Here is a 21,708-nt window from a genome sequence, read left to right as displayed (position 1 = left end):
TTATAATCAAAAGATCCCCTCTTCATCTTCATTATAGAAGTCTGTACTAGGGGACAGTGGAGAACCCTGTTGTCATAGAATTTTAAGACTCGGCACATGTTGTACAAACTAACAAGAAGGGAATAATAAATCATTATGCACATTGATATTTACGGGTAATTCATAGGAAATATGTTTGACAAACTCAGTTTTTCCATAATAAAGTAATTCAGGATAATATGGGTTAACAAATGGATTGTAAATATTGGGAATAAAAATAATATATTCTCATACTTTATTATACTCGTATTTTATTTATATAAAATTCGTAGCTTACATCCCTAGGATGTTTTTTACATTGAGTTGCTTGCCTGAAAGGCCAGAACTGTGGATTATATCTTTTGGTTCTTAAAATGTTTGAAAAAATCATAACTTCATTCGATATTTTAAATGGTTGGTTTTTCATATCAACACGAATAAGCCACAACATATTTTTCAGATCATTTCGCACAATAAATATAGGAACAGGAGTTCATTAACTGACTTTCGCTGGTGGTCTTAAAATTTTGTCAGGTACTCTACTTCCAAAAATTTTTTAAAAGCCGTATATATGCCCATCGCTCTTCGGCGTAGTACCCGGCACATGTATGTACGCATCCTTAGCTTCTTACCCACCAGATTCTGTTTTGCAATACAACTCATCTTACTTCTGTGCCACACCTGTTGTGTTCTTTCTTACGAATATCGGACTGTATCTTTAGACTAGAGTCACACTGGGCTTCCATCGTGTTCACTCCTAAATTAGCGGCCGAAAGGCCGGAAATCAAAGCTGGTTCCCAACTTTCCTCCAGTAGAAATTTCTGCCTTTCCCTCAACTCCTCCATTGTATTTGCGGCGCAGTTCAGTTCCAACTTTGCCCATCAATCCCCCGGTGATTCTGCCCTCAGCTGCTTGTCCACTTTCCCCTCGTCTGTGTCCTGCAGTTCCAAACAGTGTTCCTCCAACAGAGCCTCCAGCACCTGCGTGAAACTTGCGTCCTTTGTCGTCGTAGGTATCGCCAGCATAGCCACCCACCTGGGCGTGCTTCATGAGCCCCACGCCAGCGTCCAGGTCACTTCCCAGGATGGAACTCCCGACGTTCAGTCCGTACTCCGATTCGTGGCCCAATGACCCTGCGATACGATGGCCGCCATTGTCGGGCACATACTCGCCCATCGCCGTCAGCTTGCCGGCACGGCTTGCTCCGGCACGCAATCCAAACCAGCGATCTAGAGCATTCGGCTCTCCTTGTGACATCCAGTACGGTTCAGGCTGCAAATAGAGAGCCAGATTAAATTAGACATCTTCGTAAATATGGGTACAAGTCTTAAAGAAAACTGCACTTGCAAGCAAACAATCTGATCCAGTTGGATGAAATATGCAAATCTCACGCAAGGGAAAGCACTACTACAATACACGGGTATGGGCCCGATTTTCAAATGTATATAACATACCATTTCAAGGAGTGTTTTATAGATTAGAGCTATGGATAGTAAAGAGATATAGATAGATATATGTCTTTATTGGCGTAGTTAAGGCCATTACGCCTTCTCTCACAGTAAACCAATGGAAAATGAAATGTCGTATGGCTTTTAGTGCCGGGATATCCCAGGACGGGTTCGGCTCGCCAGGTGCAGGTCTTTCTATTTGACTCCCGTATGCGACCTGCGCGTCGTGATGAGGATGAAATGATGATGAAGGCAACACATACACCCAGACCCCGTGCCATTGGAATTAACCAATTAAGGTTAAAATCCACGACCCGGCCGGGAATCGAACCCGAGACCCTCTGAACCGAAGGCCAGTATGCTGATCGTTCAGCCAACGAGTCGGACACTAAACCAATTATTGTATATTACAATCAAAGTTATCACTACCGTAATTAATACTAGGTAAAGCACAATTAAACTCAATCAAAAAAACCTAACTGAAATACAATTCCACCCCAGTGAGACATACTGCTAATACTACTACTGCTACTACTACTACTACTCCTACTACTACTACTACTACTAATAATAATAATAATAATGATAACACCCGTGTGGGGATTTACCGGTTACCTCCATCGGGCGCGTCCCATTGGAATTGGGGAAGCTCGCTGGCTCTGCCGCCAGCAGAGTCAGAGGGTAGTAGGGAAATAAAATACCACCGTGAAAAAAAACTGGTCCCTTGCCAGGGTTACGGCGAAGACTGGTAAATGACCAGACGCCATAAAACATCTTGAGGCAACCTCTAGGGCTAACAACCCTAGTTGTAAAAGGATGGGTACCCGTCCAAAGCAAAGTCAAGTCAAAAAGCACGATGGCACAGCATTTCAAGAAACATACCCCAGGGGGTAAATCTTCGGATAAATCCCTCTTCGTGAACACCACGGCGCACGAGTCTCGTTCGGATTCTGGGGGAGACTCGACATCATGCAAGAGACGAGTCGGAGCGTCTCGGTGTACCCCGAAGAGTCAAAAACTCAGGCTAAAATCTAAAACCTTTCTAGCAACTTTCAACATAAATTCACTTATACAAACTGGCAAGCTGAAAACCCTCACCAAAGCTCTTCACGAAAATCAGATATCCATAGTGGCCCTACAGGAAACAAGGTACCCAGATGAAGAGATTTTTGAATCTGAAGGCTAGAATTTTTCAAGAGCAAAGCGCAAAGAGGAATCCTCAATGGTGCAGTGATGCTTGGAACCGCGTTTGCTGTTAGAACCAAGATCCTTAAATAGGTTGCAAATTTCGAACCTGTGAATGACAGATTGTCTATACTCACAATTAAATGCGCGAACAAAACCTACGCCCTAGTTATCGCACATGCTCCTACAAACGATAAGAACAAGTCTGATCCAGACGAAGTTGATAAGTTCTGTGACCTACTGGATGAAAAATTGAACAAAATCCCCAAACACCATGTCAAGCTTCTTTTGGGTGACTTCAATGCCCAACTAGGTCGTGAGCAGAAGTACAAGAAAGTTATAGGAAATTATCCTGCTCACAAAAGAACCAATCCCAACGGCAAATTGCGAAAATCACAACCTGCAGGTCATGTCGACCCCCTTTCGCCATCTACCCAGAAAGCAAATGGCTTGGCGTTCTCCCGTCCAAGCTCTCGGAGAGTTCCAAATTGATCATGTTGCGATCTCCAGGAGAAACAGCCCTGACAATATGAATGTCAAGGTAAAGAAAGGCATCAATGTGGCCTCAGATCATTATATGTCTCTTATCAAATTCAATCCAATTCCCGCAAACACAAGGAAGACAACCAAACAGATCACACGCTTCGACAATGATAAACTTCGGCAAAGGGTCGAGGAGTTCCAGGAGAAGGCTAGACCAAATGACTGTGACTTTAACAACGCCAAAAGTCTCCTTGTTGAGGCCGCCAAAGACGTTGCAGAAATCAAGAGAAGCAAAAAGCATGCCTGGTGGAATAGTACCTGCGAATCAGTCCTCCAAGAAAGACTCAATGCGTGGAAACAGTACTACTCTACGAAATCAGAAAATGATTGGGAAACCTACAAAACCCAACGTGCCCAAGCAGCTAGGGTGTTCAGAACTGAGAAACGTAAATACGAAAAATCTCTCATTGAAAAGATAGAACAAAACTTTAGGAAGAATGAAAGCAGAGAGTACTACAGAGCCTTCAAACGCAAACTCACTGGCTATAAACTACCATCTCTATGCTTTGAGCGAACGGACGGCACACTGGCGACGTCAAATGAAGAAAATTGCAGCATTCTGGCAGATTACTTCAAGAATTTACTTAATTGCTCTAAACCGCAAAGTGCCATTGAGACCAAGGAACCCTTACTCAGGTACCCAGATTCCAGACCACCCGACAGAGATGAAATCAAGCGCCACATTGCCCGTCTCAAAAATAACAAAGCGCCGGGGGAAGACTCAGTAGTAGCAGAACTATGGAAATATGCCCCAGAAGAATCACTTGATATCTTGCAAAAGCAAATAGAAGAAATTTGGAACAAGGAGACCCTACCCGAAGATTGGAAAATAGCTTTGATCCACCTATTACACAAAAAAGGCAGCATGAAGAACATCAACAACTACAGAGGAATATCTTTGCTACCCGCGACTTACAAAATTCTATCACTTGCCATCCTGGAGCGTTTGGAAGCACAAGTCGAACATCAAATAGGTGAATACCAAGGAGGGTTCAGAAAAGGTCGCTCAACAGCTGAACAGATCCAAAATCTCAAACCGATCATCAGATATTGTACACTAAGGTCCAAGCAGTATGTGTCTGTCTTTGTGGACTTTAAGAAAGCGTACGACTCCATTGACCGGGAAGTCCTGCTAAACATCTTAAATGAATTTGGAGTTGATTTGAAACTACTGGCATTAATTAGAGCCACCCTGACCGATACAAAATCCAAGGTGAAATTCCACGGATGTCTCTCGCATTCCTTTGACATCAAAACAGGAGTCCGACAAGGTGATGGGCTATCCCCGATACTCTTCAACTGTGTTCTTGAAAAGATCATCAGAACCTGGCGGGTGAGATTACAGGAAACCAACTACAGTCCATTGAGAATAGGAACCAAATCCAAGGGGATTGCAACAGACTGCTTAGCATTTGCCGATGATATTGCTGTTCTCTCAACCGACATAGAAACCGCTAGGGCTCAAGTTGAAATTTTAAAGGAAATTGCCGAACAAACTGGTTTGCAGATATCGTTTGAGAAAACAGAAGTAATGACTAACATCAAAGAGGCTCCACCAAAACTCCATACAAAATACGGGGACATCACCCGAGTAGACAAATTCAAATACCTGGGTGAGATCATCATGAAAAATGGACTGGACAAAGAAGCACTTCAGGAGCGAGTACGCAAACTGGAAATAGCCTACCAAACATCCCGCACAATCTACAACAAAAAATGCCTTTCCCAAAACACCAAGATACGTCACTATGAAACAGTTCTGAAGCCAGTAGTTCTATACGCAGCCGAAACCCTGTCTCTAAATGCCAACAAAGGACTCCTTGAAGAACTGGAGAAAAGAGAACGCAAAATTGTGAGAGGAATCTTGGGATCAAAGTACAGAAATGGAATCCATCAAAAGAGATCCAACAAGGAAGTCTACAGCAAAATAGAGAAAATTACCGACACAATCAGAAAAAGACGGGCACGATTTTACGGTCATCTGAAAAGAATGGACAGAAGAAAGTTAACTAAAGAAATCTTTCACTTTTTTGATTCCAACCCCAAAACCACAATTCCCTGGTTTAGAAATACCAAAGAAGACCTGCAAATGCTACATATCTCAGCTGAAGACGCCTTTAACAGAGATCTCTTCCGCAAGAAAATATTGACGAACGGGCTAAACCGAGACGAGCAACCGAAGCGGTAAGTGGTATAGCAGGATACGAGTGAATTGTGCGTTTCTGTCTTTCATTGATCGAGCTATTACAATATTATTACTAGCTATTGTTTTGTACACGTTGCCCCTTGGACAGAGGAGCGTAAGCAGGCCCACTCACAAAGAATGAGGGAAATTTGGGCTCTAAAGAAGGCCAAGTTCAGTGTCAAATGCAACAAGACTTAACGTGGTCCTTGATGGCCCCAGCGAATTATATATATAATGATAACAATAGCTAGACCGGACGAGATGGCCGTGCGGTTAGGGGAGCGCAGCTGTGAGCTTGCATCCTGGAGACAGTGGGTTTGAACCCTACTGTCGGCAGCCCTGAAGATGGTCTTTCATGCTTTCCCATTTTCACACCAGGTAAGTGCTGGGCCTGTACCTTAATTAAGGCCACGGCCGTTTCCTTCTCATCCCTAGGTTTTTCCTATCTCATCGTCGCCATAAGATCTATCTGTATCGGTGCGACGTAAAACAACAGGTCCAAAACAATAGCTAGTAATAATATTGTAATAGCTCGATCAATGAAAGACAGAAACGCACAGTTCACTCGTATCCTGCTATACCACTTACCGCTCTTTCAAATGGCACTGTAGTTGGTATTCCTCTGACGTCATCCGGTAAACGGTTCCATTCTCGTGCGCCAAACACAGAGACTGAACTGTGATATGCGACAGTTCGATGGTGAGGAATGACGAACAGGTTGAATGTTTGAGCCCTTGTATGTCTGTCATGAACATTTGAGAAGTAATGGAAACGTGAAGAATGGTAAAATGTGGGCGATGTAGTAAGAACTTGTGGAGGAGAGACAAAGTATGATGGTTACGGCGCATGTGGAGTCGCGACCACTATTGTTCTAGGAAAGATGATGGCACGTGGTCATATTTTCTTAAATTGCATATTATATATCTCACACATTTATTTTGAGCACGCTGTAGTCTTAGGAAAAACTGTGGCCCCACATCATTGAAAACAACATCACAACAGTCAAAATGTGGCATTACAAGAGCTTCGATTAATTTCTTTTTAGGTTTTATAGGAAATATATCTTTATATTTATATAAATAATGTAAAGTTGAGAGAACGTTTTAGCAAATATGTAAGACATGTTCAGATCAAGTCATGCGTTCGTCTATGATAACTCCGAGGCTCTTCACTTGTGATACAAAAGGAATTAGAACATCCTGAATGGTTATTGTTGGCAACGGACGTCCACTTATACTTGTCATTTGACTTTGATGGCCGAGAAGAATTACTTGCGACGTTGTAGGCTTCAATTTCAGGCCGTGCGCAGCAGATCAATCACTAACAGCCTGTAAGTCAATGTTTAGTAAGTCGATATGTTCCTGAAGGTCTCGTGCTGTAGAGTCTGTGTAGAGTTGAAGGTGATCAGAATACATATGGTATTTGCAATATCTTAAATTCGATATGTCATTCACAAAGAGTGCGAAAAAATAGGTCCAAGTACAGAGCCTTGAGGGACTCCTCTTTCCACATGCTGCCACGAGGAAACGATTCCATTATTACCTTTCACATATTTTTAACGTCCATGAAAATAGGAATGCATCCAAGCAATCGTTCTCTTAAGAAAATATGGAGCCTTCAGTTTTATAAGTAATATGTCAATGTCTACGCTGTCGAAAACTTTACTGTAATCTAGTAGTGCCAGAACTGTGAATTTTCCTCTGTCTATTGCTTGTCGAACGTTCTCAGTCACTTTAAGTAAGGCTGTAGTTGTACTATGTCCTTGTCGGAAATCGGATTGGAAAATATTGTGCTTTTAGAAGTATTCAGACATTCTAAGATTTTAGATAAAGCTGATAAAATACAGATTGGACAATAGTCTCCCTCGTTCGAAGGCGTTTGACTTTTCAGAAGATGTAGCACAATAGCCTTCTTCCAGAGAGATCGATATGCTGAGTATAGAAGAGAGAAGTTGATTATATGTGTCAAGTTTGGTAATATAAAATCAAGAACTAGTTCGATCGTGTCATTCTCATTGTCATTAATTCCTTACGCTTTCGTGCTTATTTTCATCATCATCATCATCTGTTTACCCTCCAGGTTCGGTTTTTCCCTCGGACTTAGCGAGGGATCCCACCTCTACCGCCTCAAGGGCAGTGTCCTGGAGCTTCAGACTCTTGGTCGGGGGATACAACTGGGGAGAATGACCAGTACCTCGCCCAGGCGGCCTCACCTGCTATGCTGAACAGGGGCCTTGCGGAGGGATGGGAAGATTGGAAGGGATAGGCAAGGAAGAGGGAAGGAAGCGGCCGTGGCCTTAAGTTAGGTACCATCCCGGCATTCGCCTGGAGGAGAAGTGGGAAACCACGGAAAACCACTTCCAGGATGGCTGAGGTGGGAATCGAACCCACCTCTACTCAGTTGACCTCCCGAGGCTGAGTGGACCCCGTTCCAGCCCTCGTACCACTTTTCAAATTTCGTGGCAGAGCCGGGAATCGAACCCGGGCCTCCGGGGGTGGCAGCTAATCACGCTAACCACTACACCACAGAGGCAGACTCGTGCTTATTTTAAGGAATTATTTTCTGATTTGTAGGGGCGTCATGTGACTGAAATAGAATTCCTCTACGTCAGGGGTAGGGTGTGTGTCCTAAAGGTTCAAGAGTCACTGTTCGTCGTCAGGTCGTACTGCGTACCAAGTCTTACAATGAATACTTCAACAAATTTGTCAGAAAATTGACACAAGATGCCGAGAGATACTGGGCAGTACCGTACCGAGGTGATCCTGCCCCCTTGGCACAACTGCCAAAGATGCTGCTCTCTTCTCCCCTTTACTACGTGCCACATTTCTGTTCAACTTTTCATCCCCTCTATGATCCGCTCCTCGCCTCAGGGAAATGCTATATTCCAGAAAACTATTTCTAAGCAGATTTAGAAAATTTTGTAAATAAAAACGGTATCTTCTTGAAAAATTATGAATTAATGAAACATTTATTGTAGCTAATTGCCATAATAAATTATGAATTATACACAATATTGTAGTTCCAATATAGCACAGAAATAACACAAGATTAATTTACACAATATAACAATCCTCACAGAGCATAATTTCTTCCAGGATTCATTCCGGAGTTTGCAGTACATTGCGTGGTAGCGTTCTCAAAGATTTTCACAGCGATCACATACATAATCCGGTCTTGGCTCATGGAAACGTTTCATTTCACACATTTTAAACTCAAAACCATGGACGGCGAACCCAGTGACTATGCCGGGTGAGTCAGCTGCGCCTGACGTTTTATGCTGTTAGGCATCCCACCGAACGTCACTGGGGTGATGGTCGATTTTCCTTTGCCATACATCAAGCTACAGTCGCCTTTAAAGCACTTACTGCGTCATCACTGCACGACATTTGCAAAAACATCTATGCGACAGGTATTTACACAATACATCAAACTGCCATACGGTTATGTAAAATGTACGACCCGATTATAAGCTTTCGATTGGTTATAAAATAGTAGCTAAAAGCGATGATATACTGATAGAAAACGTGTGTGATTTTGTGAAGCGGGACGTAGTTTTACACCAAGTAAGCTTTCTGATGTACAGGCAACTGTCACCGTAGTGTAGTGGACTAACCACAGACGTGTGTAACGCATGTTGCGTTGGTAGCTAGGTACGAATCCCACGACCGATAAATACTTTTACTCACATTTTAAAGTTTGAAGATCAAATATGAGGCTATTCGTGCTACATTCGACCAATAGCATGCATATTGATTGTGTAGTGGCCTGACACTTGGTGTAGCCTTGCAGTCCTGGTCATTTCTTCGCTATGAATTCAACAACATGCTCGTCATCTACAGTGAAGCAAGACAGAACGCACAGAAAGCACAGCGTCTGTACCAGGAAAGATTTCCACACAGACAACAACCAAACGTAAATACGTTAAGGATTGTGGAGCGACGTTTGCGTATAACTTCGTCACTTTCCGGAACAGGTCCTGTGAAAGAGGCACCAGTTACATCCAGCGAAACTGCGGAGATGGTTTGTACACTTTCTGGGAGAATCCTTACACGAGTACCCGGGCAGTAGCACAACAGGCCAACATCAGCCAGTCGTCTGTTGTAAGGATATTGCATTCCAGTTTTTTCGTCGGTATCACCTGCAACTACATCAAGAACTCCACGGACGATATTTCGAAACTCATGTTGATTTCTGTGCGTGGAAACTGACGCAAGTAGCAAATGATCCAGCGTTTGTATCTCACATTTTATTTTCGGACGTGGCATGATTTCATAATAATGGCTCAGTGAATCGTCATAATATGCACTACTGGGGTGTTGAAAATCCCCACTGGCTAAGGCAGACAGCGTTTCAGACACGACGGGGAGAAATTCTGGTTTGGTATACTAGGTGATCACCTAATTGGACCATATTTCTTTGAGGTTCATTTTACAAGAGCCCGGTACCTACAGTTTCTTCAAGAATAACTACCACTGCTGCTAGAGGATGTGCTCCTAGGTGAACGTGTAACCATATTGTGGTAGCAACACGACGGAGCTCCCCCTCTTACGTCAGCAGATGTTCGCAACTACCTAAATGTTACACATCCCGGTCGAAGGATAGGAAGGGGAGGACCTGGCACCTGGCCTGCTAGATCGCCCGATTTGACGCTACTGGACTTCTTCCTATGGGGCTATTTGAAGGATGTAGTGTACACTCAGCAGCCGGAAAATCCTGAAAGCTTTCGAAACCTTATTACGGAAGCCTGTTAATCCGTAACACCTACAAAGCTGTAAAGAGCCCGAATGGCAGTTCAACGGCCTGCTGAAACGTGCATTACTGCAGAAGGCCATCTATTCGAACACTTACTGCGCTAACAGGCTGTTGCTTAGTCAAGCGGATTCAAACCCCCAACCATCTATCCTCGTCCAGCCCAACTCATAAAACATCCACATAACCAGCACTAATGCCCTCGAACAGTGCCTAAATAAATAAATAAATAAATAAATAAATAAATAAATAAATAAATAAATAAATAAATAAATAAATAAATAACCCACGACGTGATGGCATTCGCATACATTGGCTCTGTGGATGATTCTCGAAGTACAAAATGCGAACAAAACTTACAGACTAATGTGGAATTCGAACTCACCTACCAAACGCAGCTGTATTAACAGAACAGCACTTAACCTATGACACTACGGCGACTCCAGCGAGTACGTTTCCAGAAAGCCTAGATGGACTACTACTTCCGCTTCACAAATGCATACACGTCTTGTATCAGTATGCCATTGATTTTAGCGTTTACTTCATACCCTACTGAAAGCTCATAATTGGCACGTACTTTTTACATAACCGTATGATAGTTTGATGCATTGTGTTATTGCCTGTCGCATACGGTACATGTTTTTGCACCTTTACAATTCCCATAAAATTTGTAATCAGCCACAAAGGCTAATTCTTGAGTTCTTTATTTATACGGCAGCTCGTACCAATCTAACGTTCTTGTTTATTTTCGTTCGTTCGTTCGTTCGTTCGTTCGTAATCTGTTTATTGTCCAGGGTCGGTTTTTCCCTCGGACTCCGCGAGGGGTCCCACCTCTACCACCTCAAGGGCAGTGTCCTGGAGCTTCAGACTCTCGGTCGGGGGATACAACTGGGGAGGATGACCAGTACCTCGCCCAGGCGGCCTCACCTGCTATGCTGAACAGGGGCCTTACGGGGGGATGGGAAGTTTGGAAGGGATAGACAAGGAAGAGGGAAGGAAGCGGCCGTGGCCTTAAGTTAGGTACCTACCATCCCGGCATTTGCCTGGAGGAGAAGTGGAAAACCACGGGAAACCACTTCAAGGATAGCTGAGGAGAGAATCGAACCCCCCTCTACTCAGTTGACCTCCCGAGGCTGAGTGCACCCCGTTCCAGCCCTCATACCAATTTTCAAATTTCGTGGCAGAACGTGGATTCGAACCCGGGCCTCTGGGGGTGGCAGCTAATCACACTAACCAGTACACCACAGAGGCGGACCTTGTTTATTTTAATAATCATTTTATGTGCTCCCTCTCTACTTTCGCTCTTGGCGGAGACCATTCTTGTCATCACTTCAGTACGGTCCTGATCCTGGGACTGTAATGAATACAAATCACACGTTCTTATTCAGAACAAGCATTTGTGCCCGTTCTTCGACTGGAATTTTCTCTGAATTCGTGTGAAGTTCAATGGCTTTTATATGTTAATTAGGGCATGTTGAAATATTTACGTATAATTGTAATAATAATCATATGGGTAGCAGCCAGGGACTCTCGCTCTACTCAGGGAGTGGCGTCCCTGCCCATGTGAGTCCCAGAATACACTGACCAGCACCTGGTAAGCCTCGCAGCACAGGGTTACGAGTGAAGACCTCAACGGTACCAACAGCGGAGAAGAAGGCCTTCAGTGCGGTGTCGGAGACGGAAGAGGCAACCCCAGTGCTCGGGTTAACTCAGTAAAAGGTATCTGTATTAAAACCGTTCAATACCCTGCTAATAGGCATGTCATGACGCCCAGCAAGACGTATGTGTCATTTTCCGCATCATTCTATGAAATATTTCGTTGTGACAGCATTTTATGCCCGGTCCGGGATACGCGAGCTCGGACGCAGAAGCTCTAAGTACGCGTAAAAAGACTGAGAGATCTCAGTACAGTGTGGCTTTGGAATTGCGCTCTCCATTGTGGAAGCGAGTGCGAGATAGGACGCTAGGCTCAACTGATGCCTACGTCAGGGGGCGGAGTTAAGTTTACAGGGTTTTAACTTGAGAAGTGGATATTCTCACCGAATTCCCTGCCTATTCTTGGATACCAACACACAAATTTCGCGCGTCAAGTAATAATAATAATAATAATAATAATAATAAAAGTTCGTCACGAGCCTAAGAAATTTACAAGTAAGAATTCAATGAACTCAGCATAATTTGCAGTATTTGATAATGTAAGAGAATTAATTACTTATCGAGCTCATTCTTAATGACGCACTTTAGACAGACGTGCGGTGATGAAAGCCAGACGTTTTCTTTTTGCTAGTTGCTTTACGTCGCACCGACATAGATAGGTATTATGGCGACGATAGGACAGGGAAGGCCTAGGAATGGGAAGGAAGCGGCCGTGGCCTTAATTAAGGTACAGCCCCAGCATTTTCCTGGTGTGAAAATGGGAAACCGCGGAAAACCATCTTCAGAGCTGCCGACAGTAGGGTTCGAACCCACTATGTCCCGGTTGCCAGCTCACAGCTGCGCGATCCTGACGGCACGGCCAACTTGCCCGATAGACGGTTTTAGTACTTATCTCAACACAGATAGGGAAGTCCCAATAACCCCCTTCTCCGCGCGCTAAAATATAAGATGACGCTTTAGAATTGACCAGTAAACCTGTGATGCGATCCAAACAAAAATAGACCAGAAAATAGAGGATGTCAAGATCTGTTGAATGAATACCTATTCGACTATGAGAGACAATTATTAGCGGAGCGATTTTTCAAATGTGGGAGGAGTTTCCCTCTCCATAGCCGACGATCCGAGTCTTTCATAATAGGCCAAGCCGAGAGCCATCGATGCTCAGCATATTCGGTATTATGCCAGCCAGAGGCTTACTCTACGTCAGTCCGATATGCAGTCATAGTGCAGGTACAGTTTCTTTGTGTGATGTTTTAGTTGTGGTGTGTGCATGTGCGAAATACCAAACTCAGTACTCAATAAGGGAATGCAGACAAGTGGTATCAGTGTAGTCTAAATGAAAATGTTTATAAAGAACGGGTAACACTCCTAAAAGTCGTCATGACGTAGTGAGTTACTGAAGATAGAGAACCAGTAGTTATTGTATTGTAATTAACGTATATGCAGTTGTCTGAGGCATCCAACATAATAAATAAACGTTGTCAGATTAGCCGGGAAAGTGTACCACCAGATGACAGCAGGTTACACATAAAAATGATAAGTACATTCCCATGACATCTTAGCATGAAAATCAGCCGTGTCGCATTAAGATGTAAAACTTAACTTTGTAAGTAGAATCTAGCAGCATTAATTTTGATTTTTGTAGAACGTGTAGATGACGCAATATGCGAGTTTCAGTAGGGTAAAGTTTCCTTTATTAGTTTTATTTTCTTGTCTTCTGTGATTATTGGTTAATCACAAAGTTACTCCGTGAATTTGCATGAGGTAATGTATAAAGCCCCATAGTTTGTTAGGTGTTTGAGTGAAGCATTCGTAAGGGTGGTCTTAAATAATTTGGCGGACTACATAAGCCTTTCCAAGTTCAATCAGCTGATTTGGAACTTCTCAATTTCTTGAATATAGATTTCTTAGATGCTTCACAACTTTAATGCATGAATACAGTTACTCTCCCTTTTAGCTTAAGGATGCTGACGAATGGAGAAAGGAAGGCTGACTCGAGGTACGAACCAATAACCTTAGATAGATACGCGAGTAAGTGATATGTTTTATGTTAACTCCCTGTCGTTAGCACCATCACAATGTGTGAATAAAATGAATACCAGGAGTACGTCTGTGAAAAATGGAGGGTAAAACATGTATGTGAAAATGTGCAAGGCGAAAGATTTGGTAATAATAATAATAATAATAATAATAATAATAATAATAATAATAATAATAATAATAATGAGATAAACCCTTATTGAAATAGGCTGAGGCATTACGATAATATTATATTTGAAGAATGTCCATAAATGGTCATATGCCCGGAGAATACGAGATAATTGAATTAAGAATTACATACTTGTGTCTGGATGAAATTGTATGTGTCTACTCAGCTGTGTTGAGAGCTGTCCTAGAAATGAGTGATTTATGACCTCTGAAGGAATGACAAGGGAGGGTGTGTGCTAGACCCTTAGCTGCTGTCCCGTTAAATACACGCCGGCTGCTTGCACAAACCGCATAATATGTTTTCCCTTTTCACACTGTATTGAATATTCATTTGTCAATAATTTGTTATCATCGCGACGCTGTGTGTTTTCATTGAGCCGATAGGTGATATACTGCTCCAATTAATATATTTAAATAAGATTGTAGTAGAGATTTTTAGATAGCACCACGAAGTCAAGATAGCGTGGTTTGATACCCGATTGTTATTGTCCTTGGACCAACACCACGAGACCTGAAAGAGGTCACAGATTTTCGGAGAATATTTATGTATGTGTATTATTTATTGTATTTATGTATTTACAGTGATAATGCTCCATCGTTATAGGTTCTTATATTTTTGTGCATTGTGTAAGTGTATGTTGATTTCTGTGGAGTTACAAGCTAACCAACATCATGTGTCCGCTTTCTAAATATTAGAATTAGTTATAACCCCGGATGAACACGTATATTCGATGGTGTGATGATAATTAATGTGATAATATAGACCTTATTAGCGACAAGCGACGACATGATTTTCATGACTAGATAATTATGCGGGAATGAACTTTTATTGTTGTGTCAACACAACGACGATGATGTAAGGTAATATATTATTGTTTTCTCACAAGAATGCCATCCTTTCCATATCATTAGTGTTGTTATGTAATAATATAGTGGATACCTACGGGTATCAGTGTTAAGGTAAAGGGACAGATCACTGTCGATTAATAATGAAAGTGTATACAAGCAGTGTTAATGAGTTGGTTCGGGAATGCCAGAATGAGTTTCAGAAGTAACCAACGAACTGATAAAGACATTTAACAGCATCAACCATATGATAAAGTTGAGTGTAAAATGTTTTAAAATTGCCACGAAGGCAATAATGTGGCATTTCTAGTGTGTGTAAATATTTTCATATGACTCTCTCAGTAATTAAAATTGTGCTTTTGAATTGGGAATAATCCATTCTTATCATTTAGTAGATTAGCGTATTCCTCTTACTTTAGTATTCTACTTTCAATATATTTAGGTTAAATGCCCATTTTTAATTTAACGAACAGGACCATTGACCCGTACACTCTCGAGCGTAGCCGTTGTGCTACATAGTTGAAGGTAGGTAGGATGGGACTTCGATGTCCGGGTTTGATTTTCCGAAGTCCCTCGCCCATAAGATTTCCTTCCGATGATATATATATTGTGAAGTTGGATTATATATTCAGCATTCTGTCGGGCCTGGGACAGGTGCAGTATCCAAGTTGGAAGCAGATGTCAGCCGTAGCGTCTGTAACTCAGAGAGGCGGTTATATACAACCGCGACTCTTCCATATGTTAAGGCGGTTGATGAACAGCCTAAAATGTTATTCTAGAAGGCAACGGGAAACCACCCCAATTAATTTTTCCTAAGACGTCGTGGAGCTGCCGAATGGCAGAACAACTTATGATGATGATCATGAGGTGGTTATGTTGATGGTATTAATAATAATTTTACGTCCCACTTCAACGTCTTTCGGAGACTCCGAGGTGACGGACTTTCATCTCGCAGGTGTTCGTTTACGTGATAGTGAATCTACCGATATGCATCAATCCGCAAGTGCGATGAAACATGTACTTCATGCACAATGGAGCTCCTCCTTATTTCAGCGTTATTGTCCTTCAATTTCTAAGTAGTAGGTTCCGTGACAAATGGATAGGTAGAGGTGGAGCAGTTCCCTGACCTCAGCGCACTCTAGACCTCAATCCAATAGACATTCGAAATCTCTTGTGTATCGAACCCCGGTACAAGATGAAGAGAGTCTTCGTACCCGTGTTGTGAAAAGCCACGAATCCAAATGCAATACTCCAGGGACATATCAGCGCTTCCGGGATTCAGTGCGATGGAGGGTTGATGTGTGTAGAAAATGAGTTCTAACATGGAAATAAAGCATTTCTGGACCCATATCCATATAAACTTTTTTCTACGTGTGAGGAATGCGACCAGAATGTTTGACCATATCATTTCTGATACAATTTGTAATTATTTGTGTACTTTTTGGGTCATCATCAATTCAATTATTGATTCAATAAAACAGCCAGTGTTTTATTCGTAAGACAAATGATATGCATCAGAATGGAATAAAATATCATAAGTACTAATATTGAAAGAAGCGTTCTGCTAGCTAGCGCAGAAGGCAGGGCGTACTGTTGTACCGTTGCGTGGTGCTGCCACATTCCTCATTCTTCTCGCTCTCGTGTTCATTCAGACCGCTGTATTCTCTTGTAGCGTGCGACAAGGTCTAGCTGAGAAGTGGAAGGTTTGGCAACTCCAAGCAACACCTAATGGGCAGCAGGCTCGTCTCCACATCGATCGCAGTTGCCAACCCACATTTTTACGTCAACCACACCCTTACTCCATTCTGTCCAGCCAGACAGACACCAATCGGAACCTCCCTGCGCTAGCTATCAGAACGCTTCTTTCAATATTAGGACTATAGCTGACAGAACTCTTCTTTCAAAATTAGGACTATAGCTGTCATAACGTTTCTTTCAATATTAGGACTATAGATGCCAAAAATCTTCTTTTAATATTAGGACTTTAGCTGTCAGAATGCTTCTTTCAATATTAGGACTATAGCTGTCAGAAGGACTCTTTCAATATTATTACTATATCTATCAGAACGCTCCTTTCAATATTAGGAGTGTAGATGTCAAAACGTTTCTTTCAATATTAGGATTTTAGCTGCCAGAACGCTTTTTCCATTACTAGGACTGAAGATGTCACAATGTTTCTTTCAATATTAGGACTTTAGCTGTCAGAACTCTTCTTTCAGTATTATTACTACATCTTTCAGAACGCTTCTTTCAATATTAGTACTATAGATATCAAATCTCTTTCAATATTAGGACTGTAGCTGTCAGAAAATTTCTTTCAATATTAGAACTATAGCTGTCAGATAGCTTCTTTCAATATTAGGACTATTGCTATCAGAACGCTTCTTTCAATATCAGGACTATAGTTTTCAGAACGATCAGGACTATAGTTTTCAGAACGATCAGGACTATAGTTTTCAGAACGCTTCTTTCAATATCAGAACTATAGCAGTCATAACGCTTCTTTCAATATTAGGACTATAACTGTCAGAATGCTTTTGTCAATATTCTATAGGGGAGAGGGGTTTCTGGTGAAATATCAGGTCACGCAAATCTTTAACTACTGGGCTCAGATGAGAAGAGAAGCTGAGGAAAGTGAATCAGATAGCAAAGACCTAAACTGAAGGAATTCTGACTCAGATAGATTCCACGTTTTCATATTGAGAATCATTTAGTACTGGTATTCAAAGTAAGAAAAACAGACTCACAGTTGGAAAGCATTGAGCCGCACTGAATATACATAGGACCAGTAAAATGCGCATCTTGCTAATCAGCTCCAGCGAATGGCAGCACCTCCTGGAACAGAAGTACATGAGTATTACAAATAGCGGCTCGTCTCTGAATAGAAGGAAAGACATGTGGAATGGCAAATAACTCTTGTTAACACTTACGACTGAAACAATGATTTGAAAAACTTCCCAAGTCCAAGTTTTACCAAATCGAGTGTTTCGTGGCATGTTATTTTATTAGCTGACAGCGTCCAGTGACGAGAAATGCTATCCAACTTTACATTTCACTCTCGTGTATAATTGCAATTTAATGCCACTGTGATTTCAAGAGAATCCCAAATCCAGAACTTGGGAAGTTCTTGAAATCTCCTATCGTCTTCTGTAACGCTACTGTCACCAAACGAAGGATGGGTAGGAGTAAAAAGGAAGAAAATTTCGTGTGGCTATTTCTAGCCGGGTGCAGCCCTTGTAAGGCAGACCCTCCGGTGAGGGTGGGAGGCATCTACCATGTGTAGGTAACTGCGTGTTATTGTGGTGGAGCATAGCATTATGTGCGATGTGTGAGATGCAGGGATGTCGGGGACAGCACAAACACCCAGTCCTCGAGCCAAGGGAATTACCCATTTAAAATTTCTGACCCAGCCGGGAATCGAACCTGGGACCCTCTGGACCAAATACCAGCACACTAAACATTTAGCCATGGAGCTAGACTTTCGGACCATAAGACGCACTCTGATATTTTGATGAAAACTTGAGGAGAAATATAACTGTTTTCTTATTTTTCTTTCATTATGACCGACTACTCGAATTCACCTTCGTCTGTTTCTGGGCTTTAATCCTCGTTAGTACGCCATTCTTTCACTCTGCAATCTCTTTCTTCTGTCCATGGCGCTTGGGTACAGGATCTGACTTTTCCTTGAAACTTCTTTGTGGCCTTGATCCTCGACTTGTAAGCATCCCTGTTGTTGATTTCCTTTTCTTGTATTCCAGTTTCTCCCAGGCACCTGTTCATCTCCTGGTACCAGCGCACTGTAGTTTTCCGAATCTCAAAAAATAGTATTATCTGATTGGTCAGTCTTCCCGGGTTCATTATGTAGATATGGCCGAAGAACATGACTCTCACCTTACGGATGGTATCTGTGATATTTTCCATATTGAGATATAATTATTGGTTTCCTTTCTTTCCGTATGATCCATCCTCTGTTCCTTGGGGATCCCAGTATCTTCCTCAGAATCTTTGTCTCTACCACCAATTCAAACTTCTTGAGTAATCCTGTTTCTATCAGATTCAAACATTCAGCTGCATATGAAGCCTCCGGGAGGATCACTGTCTAGTAGTATCCGAGTTTTGCATTGTTCGAGACATTCTTGTTGTAAGTGTTCATAGTTAGTTTATATGTCAAGTTCATCTTGTTGATTCTCGGTAAAAATAGTGGATGATTCGCCGGCCGCCGTCGCCGCTGGCCCTCTGAACGAGGCCTCCACCTCACTGACTGTGCTCACTTAGAGTACATGCTTAACCTCACATGACCTACTAGGTTGGTTGGCTAAGGGTTCACCCTTAACCTCACATGATGTTACACTGGCTACTTGTTCAGGCTTAACCTCACAGACCCCGGGTTCGACCCTATGCTTAAGGGTCTAAGGCCCAAGTTTGTTGCCAAAAAGTGCAAACTGGACCCAACTGCTAACGTGATTATAGTCAAGAGTGTAAGCTTAACCTAACAGGCATGGATTCGACTCCAAGCTTAACCTCATAGGCCTTGGATTCAGCCTTAGCCTTATGGGTGTTAGCCTTACGGACCTAAGTTTGATACCCACTAATGCTAGCTTAAAAATAGCTTAACCTAACTACCAACGTGATTGTGGACAAGTCAAATATCAATTAATGTCAAATAACCCCTACTGATAAATATCCTATTTTCCCAAGACCATTGTCATCTTACTAGTCCTCATTTCAGATGAAGAGGATCCATTTTAGTTTTGGACATTTTCCAAAAAACATAAAATAGAACTGACAAGTTTTGATTGTGTTAAAATACCATAAATTTTATATTCCTCACATTTATGTACTGTTCACGTTTTTTAAATATCATTTTTAAGTGGTTATGACTGTGTAACATAATTCAAATTTAAGAAGGTTAAATAAGGTCCCGGACCTTGACCTTAAGGTTGTCTACAGGCTGAAGATGCCCAAAATAAGGGTAAAACATGTACCTGATAGGTCTATATAAATTCATGTAGATCAAACTACATTAAATATGGTATTTATTGAACAGGTGGTTTCATTAAATTATCCTGGAGATATTTATGCATACTTAAATGTGTCATACAAATTGGCGATTAGCATGTTTGTTGTTGATGTGATGTACGGAGACTTCATATTTTCAGGGCAGAACGGTAAGTCATTATGAGAAATGTGTAACTCTTTAGGTTATTGTAAGTCGACTTCAAGGATATACTCTTTATTAGCTTTATCGCCTAGTGTGTGCAATTTTATATCGTCAATCTCGCACTGCGGTAACCAGCGCAAGCTATTTAATGGTAGATGCTGACTCATTGCCCACCCATACTGATTCTTAGCATCAAGATAAAAAATATACTGAGATTAACGTAAAGAAATAAATGAATACTGGATTAAAGCCACTAGGCCTATATATATTTAATGAAGCCTAGCTTTCAGCCAAATTGCGTTGGCCTTCATCAGGGCTTGTCAAGTTTTGCTTCCGACAGTGAGCAACGAAATTCGAAGGAACGTGGAAGTCATGACCGTAATATCCACGGCCTACCCCACTAATTGGACTCAAGGATCGTCGCGCTGTGCTGTGGTGGTTGGGAGGGAAGTTAATAATTCACCGCCCTCTGTCGACAGTTCCTTGAGTGCGTCCCGCTGAGTCATGGTGGTGTTATGCATGCATTTCTGCAGTACAGGTCTCCATGTATTTGAGCACTTGAAGCCGTCTTCCCTGTTGATGTTATTTGGGCGCAGTTTTATCTCTATGGGTTCCCTCACTAGTTTTCACCACAGACCGGAAGCTCAAATCTCTGTTTCGACCATTCAAAGTAACACCACCACTTGAAACACCGCGCGTGTATGAAGTTCCATGCGGATGTGGTTGCTCATATATTGGCATGACGAAAACGCTTGTCAGCACCAGGGTGAAGGAACACATCAGGTCGGGTATGTTACTCTTTCATACTCCACGGAGAATGCCATAAGCCAGTCTGCCATAGCAGAACATCTCTACAGTACAGACAATGAAATCCTCTTTGACCAGGCGAAGAACATAGCGCCTGTAAAAGACTTCTAAGCTCGACTGCCTACTCGCCATAAAGCGAAACGACTCAAGAAATCTCAATGTTATAGTATGTTTCTCATATACTTTTACGCATTTTGTAAATGCAATATACCGCTCTTTGTTCTGAGGGATTAGATATTTTTTTCATCCGAAGCTCCAAATTCCTTAATAATAAAATGTGAGTCGTAACCACATAAGTTATGCAGCATTACAGGAATGAATTTAGGAACTCTGTACTTAAGATTGCAGCTATCATGTGCTGGACATCTGTACAAGCCAGTTAAATGGTCATGATTGAAAACTTTTGGGTCATTTTCTGAAAATTCACCATCACAAATACATTTTGTAGCACGTTCACGTTTCATTCAGTAGTTTCATAGGAATGTTAGTATTTTTTTGCTAGGGGCTTTACGTCGCGCCGACACAGGTAGGTCTTATGGCAACGATGGGATAGGAAAGGTCTAGGAGTTGGAAGGAAGCGGCCGTGGCCTTAATTAAGGTACAGCCCCAGCATTTGCCTGGTGTGAAAATGGGAAACAACGGAAAACCATTTTCAGGGCTGCCGATAGTGGGATTCGAACCTACTATCTCCCGGATGCAAGCTCACAGCCGCGCGCCTCTACGCGCACGGCCAACTCGCCCGGTATGTTAGTATTTAGAATACGGCTAAGACGTACTGCATCACTTTCAAGTCTTTGTACAAAATATCTTAGCAGCATCAGGTCGTCTATACAGCTCTAACGTGTTAAGCGTACTATCATAACTACACTTGATGTGATACGCGAAGCTATACGGGACATGCA

The 21,708-nt window shown here is 42.1% G+C and overlaps 1 protein-coding gene across 1 annotated transcript in view; it reads right to left on the bottom strand.

The window, feature by feature from the left end:
* Nucleotides 1-276: 276 nt before the first annotated feature.
* Nucleotides 277-21,708, bottom strand: part of LOC136872202 (uncharacterized) — a 31,854-nt gene continuing 10,422 nt past the window's right edge. The window contains exons 2-3 of the mRNA XM_067146039.2: nucleotides 17,586-17,673; nucleotides 277-1,290 (exon numbers count right to left, since the gene is read on the bottom strand). Coding sequence (XP_067002140.1) covers nucleotides 781-1,290; nucleotides 17,586-17,639 — 564 coding nt within the window. The 5' untranslated portion in view covers nucleotides 17,640-17,673 and the 3' untranslated portion in view covers nucleotides 277-780. The remainder of the gene's footprint in view (nucleotides 1,291-17,585; nucleotides 17,674-21,708) is intronic.

This window comes from Anabrus simplex, chromosome 1, assembly GCF_040414725.1.
Source record: "Anabrus simplex isolate iqAnaSimp1 chromosome 1, ASM4041472v1, whole genome shotgun sequence".
In the NCBI taxonomy this organism is placed as follows: domain Eukaryota; kingdom Metazoa; phylum Arthropoda; class Insecta; order Orthoptera; family Tettigoniidae; genus Anabrus; species Anabrus simplex.
This window is presented reverse-complemented; position numbering and strand designations above follow the sequence as displayed.